Source organism: Pygocentrus nattereri, chromosome 4 (genome assembly GCF_015220715.1).
Source record: "Pygocentrus nattereri isolate fPygNat1 chromosome 4, fPygNat1.pri, whole genome shotgun sequence".
Taxonomy (NCBI): Eukaryota; Metazoa; Chordata; class Actinopteri; order Characiformes; family Serrasalmidae; genus Pygocentrus; species Pygocentrus nattereri.
The window spans coordinates 3,705,052-3,715,051 of NC_051214.1; the positions used below are offsets into that span (position 1 = coordinate 3,705,052).

Below are 10,000 nucleotides of genomic sequence, written 5' to 3' on the forward strand. Positions count from 1 at the left end.
CAGGCAGCGTTGTATTACAGACGCCCTGCTTATTTACTGAATCTAAAAATATATAAAAGAAAAATATAAAACAGTAAATGTGGGCTGTGCAAAAGTTCTGGGACACTTTGCCTGTTTGGTTTTATTCCTGAATGCTAAACTCAGCAAGTGAGTAGAAACTGCACACTAAGATGTGCCAAACCGGTTTTGTGCCATTTGACTGTAAATGTTCAAACTATTAGGCTGCATTTGTCTGTAAACGATCAGTAGATGTTAAGTTTTTAATTGTTTCGTGGATTTTGATAAAAGTCGGTGTGAATATGTGTGTGATGGTTTATTTTGATGAGATAGAAATGGAAATCAAAACGGGAATAGACTGAAGTGTTTTTCCACAGAACACACACACACACACACACACACACACACACACACACATTCATTCATCATTTCATTCACATGTTCTTTTCTATGTACTTGTCGTGTGTGTGTGTGTGTGTGTGTGTGTGTGTGTGCGTAGCGTGCAGGGTATAGCTGCTGCTCAGCGTATGAATGAGGAACACGCATTGATTGCAGCTTATGTGGACAGACTCCGGACGAGCCCACGGTGAGCGTGTGTGTGTGTCTGTCTCTGTGTGTGTGTGTGTGTGTGTCTGTGTCTGTCTCTGTGTGTGTGTGTGTGTGTGTGTGTGTGTGTGTGTGTGTGTGTGTGTGTGTGTGTGTGTGTGTGTGTGAGACAGAGCTGCGTATCACCAATGAGGTGATAAGTATGCAACCAATTCTGTTTTTATTATTTAACTTATTTTCTGGTCATATATGTCCTTTAGATTTATATACATGCTTTGACTTTGTACTTATGAACAAAAAAGCATGTAAACATAACATAAAGATACATTTTCAAAATTAAATCGATAGATTAAAACAAACATCCCAGGGCTTCAGTCACGGGATGTTTCTGTTGTGGCCTCCACATTCGGGACCGAACCTCTGGCTTTGCTGCTCCACGTGAACGTAACGAGAGGTGAAAGAGGCTAAAATTACTCTCCTCACTTCGGAAGAGAAAAACGTTCCTAGACAAAGTCGATAAAATAGTCTGAGGTCCTCACAGTTTCCCCTGAACTCCTGGTCCCACTTAAACTGGCGGAAATCTGCTTTCCTGGCATTTATATTGATCTCATACTCGCCCCTCCCCCTGTTCTGGAGGGTCTCTCAGCACAGCAAGCCCACCGGCTCCTCACGTCAGGGTGGGTGAAGGATCCCACGGTGCTCATAAAGAGGAGATAAACTTGATTTCTTTTTGTTTTTAACTTTTACATAAACTTTTTTTATTAATATACACTTTATTTGTTTGTATGTATAAGTGCAAAGTCATTGGAAATACATTAAATAACGAGCGACGTACTTGTTTCTCCTCATCGTCTGTTTGTGTATTTTTGACCGTTATGATTCACCACGGATTTATTATAAATACTCTTAATAAACCAGTTCTTGTTCTGTGTGCTTGTGTGTTTCCAGTGCGCTGGACAGTCCCAGTCGAATGGACGAGGAGCACCGGCTAATCGCCCGATACGCATCTCGGTTAGCAGCCGACCCGAGCAACGCAGCCGTGAGTTTCACACCGTTACATTTCTTCTATACCTCAGAGACTTGAGACTCGGACTTGCAAGGCAGAGAGTCAAGAATCATCACTGACTCAAACCTTAGAAACTCGAGACTAGACTTGACTCACATGACAGAGACTCAAGGCTCAACTCTGACTCAAACCCTAGAAACCTGAGACTTGACTCGATCTCGCACAGAGACTGGACACTGGCTCAAACCCTGGGAACTCAAGACTTCCCTCGAACTCACACGGCAGAGACTGGACACTGGCTCAAACCCTGGGAACTCAAGACTTCCCTCGAACTCACACGGCAGAGACTGGACACTGGCTCGAACCCTAGAAACCATAGCGACCATCATTTCTTTTTGAGTCCCTTTGAATCACGTTAGGTACGAATTGGTTATTGTACAAAATTGAGATCAAGGCACATCTGCACAACCACTGACGCCTTCATAACGGCCGCAGACTGACTTGTCATGATGAAGTTGTTTTTTTAGGGACATTTCAATACATGCAGCAGTTTTCAACTCTCAGCTTGTTATCTGGAGCCTTGTGAGGTTAAAACTGGTGGGTTGGAGCAGAAAACTCAGGTTTAAGGTCATTACACACCAAACACCACCTAAAATAAACAGCACAAAGTTGTTAAACATGATTTTTCACATCAGAACTACACCCACCAGAAGAGATCAAATCAAATCAAATCAAATTTATTTGTAGCGCTTTTTTACAACGGATGTTGTCACAAAGCAGCTTTACAGAGTTTCAGAAAAGAAAAAGTTTCAAGAGAACTCTAAGAATGTACAGAAACCCCCCGGTGGGCAAGCCAGAGGCAACAGTGGCAAGGAGAACCTCCCTCAGAACTGAGGAAGAAACCTTGGGAGGAACCAGGCTCACCAGGGGGGACCCGTCCTCCTCTGGTCAAACTACCTACAAGTGATTTTATTACTAATATTAACAGCAGTAGTATTGGTATTATGAATAACTAGGAGTCTATGAAAACATCAGCGTAGGGTGGGCAGCTCATCCGAGGTAGGTGGTAGGCGTGGGCAGCTGGTCTGAAGTAGGTAGCAGGAGGGCTTCGCAGTCGGTCGTCCTTCAGTGTCTGGCCGGAGATGTGGGCGGTTGAATACTCAGAAAAAAGGCAGGGAGATGGAATTAGTTTTATTCTGTCTGTTTGTACGTAAAACAGTAGATGTAAACATTTCCAGAGTGTGGCTAACGACTCCGGCAGATCTGACTATGACAGCTTAACTAAAAGGAGAGAACCAGAAGGACACACAGACACGGCAGCACTCTGAAACAGTTTGGCATCCCTCCGTTCCTCCGTCCACAAACTTGAGTGACCGCGTGCGAGCAGTGGGACGACAGCACCAGCGTCTCAGTTTACTATAATTCCCTGTGTCCATGGACCCCTGGATCTGCTGCCTTTATCTAAGGGGGAACATTAGCTACCAAAAGCTAAACTGAACAAGTGAGTTTTCAGCCTAAATTTGAAGACTGAGACTGTGTCTGAGTGCCAAACAGTTTCTGGAAGATCATTCCAGAGTTTGGGGGCTTTATAAGAAAAAGCTCTTCCCCCAGCTGAAGCCTTATGAATTCTGGGGACTATTAATAAGCCAGCGCTCTGGGATCTGAGTGGTCGTGATGGCTCATAATGAGAAATAAGGTCTTGCAGGTACTCGGGAGCAAGAGCATGTAGGGCTTTATAGGTCAATAAAATGATTTTATAATCAATACGGAATTTAACAGGCAGCCAATGAAGTGATGATAGCCCTGGACTGATATGCTCAAATTTTCTAGTTTTAGTGAGGATCCTGGCTGCGGCGTTTTGGACTAGTTGGAGTTGTTTAAATTCCTGCTCGTACATCCTGACAGTAGCGTGTTACAGTAGTCTAGCCTGGAAGTAATAAAGGCATGTACTAGTGTTTCTGCATCACGCAGGGACAGGGCATTTCTGATCTTGGCGATGTTGTGAAGATGTAGAAAAGCTGTCCTAGTGATGCTGCCTATGTGTTGATCGAATGATAAATCTGAATCTATTATAACGCCGAGATTTTTTGCTGCTAGTCCAGGTGCGGCTGGAAAGTCGGCGAGATTTAAGATTAAATCTGGTGATTTACTTCTTGCTAATTTTGGACCCAGAAGGAGAACCTCTGTTTTGTTACTAGATGTTATGAGATGTTATGGTGTTTGTTTGTTTTTGGAGACTTGAGACACGACTCAAACTTGCACGGTAGAAAGTCAAGACTCATCACTAACTCAAACCATAGAAACCCAAGACTAGACTTGAACTCACACGGTGGAGACTCTCGGCTCCGACTCAAACCCTTGAAACCTGAGATTTGACTCGAACTCGCACAGCAGAGACTCAAGACCTCAGAACTATTATACGTCACAGACATCAGGCAGCATATTGATAATTTACAATCAATTTCTTTAATAACTCTCTGTGAGGGAGCTTTTAGAGGTGGACGTCTGGTTCCTTTCAGCACCACTGTAAACAATTCTGTCTCGGTAAGTTTCTCTAGAACTGAGCATTTCACTCTAAACCGCTCTGAAGGACCTTTTCACGTCTTAACTATTTAATTATGCAGAAATTTTGAAAAATCAGTGGACTTTCCCTGTAATGCTGTAAAAAACTCCATAAATTCAGTTTGAGCTGCTAATCCTTTGGAAATTTGTGGAAAAGTTCCTTACTGGGATACAGCCAGTCCATCAACGTGATGGTCGGTGTGCAGGTTATTAGTTGTCCAGGTGTATGATTAGTTAATTGATGCTCTGAGTGTAAAGGCCTTTTCATCTGGACATCACTGTCTGTCCTGCTCTGTTTCAGCAGAGGCCTCAGCAGCTCAGCTTTGATGCTAACAAGCAGCAACGGCAGCTAATAGCAGAGCTGGAAAACAAAAACAGGTAAAACATGCACACGAACAGCCCTTGGCACAGCTGAGGCCTGCATGCCTTAAGGGACTTAAGGGAAAATCCACCAATGACGGAGCAGAAGAGACCAAAGAAGCCTATAAATGTGGGAATTTTTACTATTAAAAAATTACGATAACCATTAGATTATCTTAGTTTAATGTGGTTTCAGTGTATTATGGTCTTTTTCTTTATAACAAGCATTAAAACAAATTGCTAGTAGTTATGCTGATGTCTTGGTAGCTATGAAGCCTAAATTTTCCATTCCACCTTAAATGGTGCAGCAGTTACATTCTGGCACCTCAGGGATCAGAACTGCTGCTCCTTTTAAGGTGGAACAAGAATCTGGAGAATCTCTGACTTCAGCTTCATATCACTGAAGAATTAGGGGGGGGTGATAATAAATAACTGCCCCCCTCTTTGAAGGCGTATGACTCCTAAATGTGACTAAAGCCCAGCAGTGAGGAGCTGGACTTTCCCCTCCTCTGCTGTCCCTGCAGACGGGCAGGGTCGCCTACAGAGCGGCGCTGGTAGCTGTTAATGAAGTGATGCTCTTTTATTAGAGGGTCTCATTTCAGAGGGAAGATCTCAACCACCGCCCCTTATAAAGAGCTGCAAGAGGCAAAGTGACACTCGAAAACAAGGGGTAGGGGTAATAATAAGAAATGGGACTGGGCCTTAGTCGTTCAGAGTGGTTTGGTGTGGCAAACTGAACCATTTCACACCAAACCGCTCTGAATGACGCTGTTTAAGTCTTAATGATTAAATTATGCAGGTATTTTGGGAAATTGGTGGAATTTCCCTTTTAATCATACTTTTTTATGTACACTGTGCACTGAACAGTGTTGTGATCATCTGAAGTGATGATGAAACAGCTGATGTGGTTGTGTCTATGTAGGGAGATCCTGCAGGAGATCCAGCGTTTGCGTTTGGAGCACGAGCAAGCGTCCCAGCCCACTCCAGAGAAGGCCCAGCAGAACCCCACCCTCCTGGCTGAACTCAGGCTGCTCAGGTGACTCGAGGGGTGCAGCCGTGATCTATGAAGATGTTTTTATTTAATAAATGCTATAATAGGCTGACCCTTTAATTAAATTATGAATTATAATTAGAATAATATTCACACACACACACACACACACACACACACACACACACACACACACACACACACCGTCCCGTCGGTGCAGAAAGCTGTTTTATCTTTTTATGTTGCGGTGAAGTCACAGAAGCCTTTTTACAAATATCCACAGTCACATTGTTTAGAGTCGTTTTATTAAGAAACTTTAAAAAGTCATTTACCATGTGAAGGGTCTCCGCAGCCCCCCACACCCACGCTGTCGTATAGGAATCAGTACAGCTTATTTTTTTATTTGTGATCAAGGGGAAGGTCGGACGCTGTCGTACATGTTAGGAATATCAAAATATCAAAACAAATCAATAATAAAGCGAAGATAAAATAAAAACAACCACACAACGTCGCATCATTTCATTGGAAAGTTCTTGAATACATTTACATTTACAGCATTTGGCAGACGCTCTTATCCAGAGCAACTTACAATTTGATCATTTTACACAGGGTGGCGAAGGTGGTGTTAGGAGTCTTGCCCAAGGACTCTTATTGGTATAGTGTAGGGTGTTTGCCCAGGTGGGGATTGAACCCCAGTCTACAGTGTAGAAGGCAGAGGTGTTACCCACTACACCAACCAACCACCGAATAGAGTCGTCTATATTCTCACCGTTTCTCACTGATGACTACTTTGCCTTGTCCAGCTTAGCTGTAAGAGATTCCATCCTCGATGTCCAGAATTTCATAGCTGAATTTTGTGGGATGATCCAAAGTTGCGAGACAGTTTTCTTGGTGGCTGTAAAACCTGCCGTCGTCAGCCGTCGTTAAATCGAAGAAAACGGAAGAGAAACGTGGCGGCAGTGGATCATTGAGATCACGTACTGTAGATAATCTGCTGTAGAGGTGGAGATGTTATGAGAGGGTAATGTAGTAACTGGTGTGTGTGTGTGCGTGTGTGTGTGTGTGCGTGTGTGTGCGCAGGCAGAGGAAGGATGAGCTGGAGCAGAGGATGTCTGCTCTGCAGGAGAGCCGGAGGGAGCTAATGGTGCAGCTAGAGGGGCTGATGAAACTGCTGAAGGTACACAGACACACTCACTCCTGCTGGAAACTCACTCACTCCTGCTGGAAACTCACTCACTCCTGCTGGAAACTCACTCACTCCTACTGGAAACTCACTCACTCCTGCTGGAAACATGCTTTCTGCAACTGAGCAAACCTGGAATGCACAATAGTGAACATCACTGCTGCACTATAACCCCCCTTCACCCCCTCCTTCACCCACTGTGAGGTGTTCTCCCCTTATTTTGTTTCTTCTTTTAATGCTCAGTGTTTTTACTGTTTGGACTGTGTGATTGGACCCGTTGTCGTTAAGAACACGCCCTGAATCTGGACCTGGCACCTGTTTTAATAGACTATACAGTTTTTTTTTCCCTGATTTTAACCCTGATTTGCCCCTTTTTTCACAATCTAAGCGAGTCTCCACGTTGGGAGCTCGAGGTCGAAGAATCCAAACCCTGACTTAACCAGCCGTATGTCTGGAGAGGTGAAGCGTATTTGTTAGTGTGTGGGTGCCAGACACCCAGCCAGCCCGGGAGACGCTGGGCTGATGCAGTTTTATAGCAGGACTGATGCCAAGATTAGGCTCAGCCTATCCATGACGAGTGACCGGTGTGACAGACGTGACCATGTAGGGATAATCAAGAACAGGCAGAAGAATGTTCTGAATACAGTCACAGTACAGAGACACACACACTACTGAATATGATGACGTATATACAGAACGCTGTGCACTTCACAGAGCAGCATTTCCACGAGCTGAAGCTGGTGATCTGGTAGCGCGAAAGGAGCTAATCTTTATTCCACCGATCGAACTCAAAAACATCCCTGCAGTGAGAGAAGGTCAGAGATTTGTTTATAACGTTTGGGTCCAGATCAGGTCGCTCTCTTTACAGCTTCAGCTCAGCTGCCAGTTTGTAATGAAATATTTCTCCAGCTCTCTCAGTGTGACCTCAGCGCTTCTCGCCACACATTAAACCCCAGTTTGCACTTTCCCTGTGCATTAAAGCCCAAACAGGAGTTCTGGGAGTTTGAGTCCTTGTTCGTAGCCCAAACTCGTTGTGTGTGTTATGCTCTGCCTTTGCTCTGTCGTCTAGTCCAAGCGCCTCACGACAGAAAGCCAAGAAACTCTGTGACAAACTGCCGTTAAGTTTGTGATGCTCTCCGTTTAAGTCGTGTACTGCACTCCCAGCTTTTGTGGATCAAGCACCTTGTTCACATATTAAATACTTATAATGTAATATCATCATAAGGTTTTCTCCAAAACAGCTCAGCCTATGTGACATAAAATGCAAAACAGCTTCCTAAACAGTCGAATGCTGTGTGCCACGTCACGTCATAGTACGCAGACCATTTCTCTTTCACTTACTGACTGGCGGTGAAAACAACATTGACGCTGTTTATCACTGGCGAATGTGCAGCTACTGTTGCGGTTGTTCATTTCTCAGCACCACTGAGCTCAGCCCCTGGCTTCTGATGTAGATGTTTTAAGTAAGCATGCATTAGAAGCTGCTTATTTGGCTTCCAGAAACACTCTGCATTAATCGTTGATCTTGTTTTTTGTTAGTTTGTTGTTTGGGACCACCCCAGACCCTTCTGTCCTGCCGAGTTGAGGCATCACTACTCAGTGTGTCCCGGGACGTCGTCATTTTCAGTTTCACCTGTTCAGTTGCTTGATAACACAAATAGCTGATCAGCCAATCACACGGCTGCAGCTCACTGCATTTAGGCCTGTAGAGGTGGTCAAGACGACTTGCTGAAGTGCAGACCGAGCATCAGAACGGGGAAGAAAGGGGATTTAAGGGGCTTTGAACGTGGCGTGGTTGTTGGTGCCAGACGGGCTGGTCTGAGTATTTCAGAAACTGCTGATCTGCTGGGATTTTCACGCACAACCATCTCTAGGGTTTACAGAGAACGGTCCGAAAAAGAGGAAATATCCAGTGAGCGGTCAGTTGTGTGGACGAAAATGCCTTGTTGATGTGAGAGGTCAGAGGAGAACGGGCAGACTGGTTCCAGATGATAGAAAGGCAACAGGAACTCAAATAACCAACCAGAATCTCTGAGGAACGTTTCCAACACCTTGTTGAAAGTCTGACATGAAGAATTAAAGCAGTTCTGAAGGCAAAAGGGGGTCCAGCCTTTTACTAGCAGGTTTACTACCTAATAAAGTGGCCGGTGAGTGTAAGTCCCAGTTAAAAAGACACTAATCATGTGTTCACAAACATTAGTAGTGCAGTAGTGCGGCACGCCATAGTGCACATGAGCACACATTGGTTCAAGCACACACACGAGCACATACACTTACACGTACAGCCACTAGAGGGCACCAGCTGTCTGAACTCATCTGTTCTCTCCTTCTCTCTCTGTTTGCTTCTTTTCCGTCATTCCTTCTCTCACTCTTCACTCCTCTGAGTAACAGGTTAGACTGTGTGTTTATTCTTTTAATCTTTTCTTCTCTCACTTCTTATTTTTCCCCCTCTTTTCCGCCTCTCTGCCGTCCGCTGTAGGAAGAGGAGCAGAGGCAGGCTGTAAGTTTCCTTTCCCACCTCTGTGTTTGTGTGATATGGTCTCTTTCTCGCATACTAATTCTTTTCTGATGATTAATCGAGTCAGAAGCGTGGGCTTTTTTAATTGTGCAGAGCTTTCAAAAAAAACTCTACTAAGTTCTATTCTGAAAAATATCGTAGCCGGCCAAAGAAAACGAGCATCTCCAAAATGCTCACTTTACATGAGAGGACAAAAACATTTACTTTTAATGTAACTTAACGTAAAGATATTTTATACAAAACTATTTTGGAGCATATTCCATTCATCGTGAAATTTTCACACAGTATAAAATCTTTAGAAAATGAAAAATCAACAAAAAAATTGCATTTTTAAATATTTATTATAGCTTTTTTGGACAGTGGTGCCACAAAGGAAGCATCTGAAAATAGATGCGTATCTATTTATATATCTATATCTAATATGTGGCAGAAAATGTAGATGTGAGTGTGTCAATAATAAAATAATGCTGTTTCTTAATGTGAGAGACCAGCAAGAGAATTAGATAATCTAAAAAAAAAAATTGGTTATTTATAAGAAATCTTTAGTAAACCACGTGTCCTGTTATTACGCAGCAGCATGTAATGCAGAAGTCTTCGTTTGATAAGCACTTGTAGCACCACCACTAATATAACTCTGTTTTCTGGTTGCTGAATGTTGTTGGAGTAGCCTGTTAGCTGTTTAGTCTCGGCCTAAAAGAAACAATTAGCTTCATATACTCCATCACAAACATACGTTTTAGTGAGATCCTGCTGGTGTGGGTTTCCTCTCTTTCAGCCATGCTGACGAAAGTGGGTGCTAATGGCTCCCTCTTGTGGAGAATCTGCTGAACACAGCTT

The 10,000-nt window shown here is 43.7% G+C and overlaps 1 protein-coding gene across 9 annotated transcripts in view; it reads left to right on the forward strand.

The window, feature by feature from the left end:
* Positions 1-10,000, forward strand: part of dtnba (dystrobrevin, beta a) — a 51,799-nt gene that overhangs the window by 32,865 nt on the left and 8,934 nt on the right. For 4 of the 9 annotated variants that reach the window (XM_017684106.2, XM_017684112.2, XM_017684107.2 and 1 more), the window contains 6 exons: positions 497-583; positions 1,492-1,582; positions 4,413-4,489; positions 5,394-5,507; positions 6,543-6,639; positions 9,125-9,145. In XM_017684106.2, the coding sequence (XP_017539595.1) occupies positions 497-583; positions 1,492-1,582; positions 4,413-4,489; positions 5,394-5,507; positions 6,543-6,639; positions 9,125-9,145 (487 nt within the window). The remainder of the gene's footprint in view (positions 1-496; positions 584-1,491; positions 1,583-4,412; positions 4,490-5,393; positions 5,508-6,542; positions 6,640-9,124; positions 9,146-10,000) is intronic. The other 5 variants (XM_017684109.2, XM_017684110.2, XM_017684111.2 and 2 more) reach the window with 5 other exon arrangements.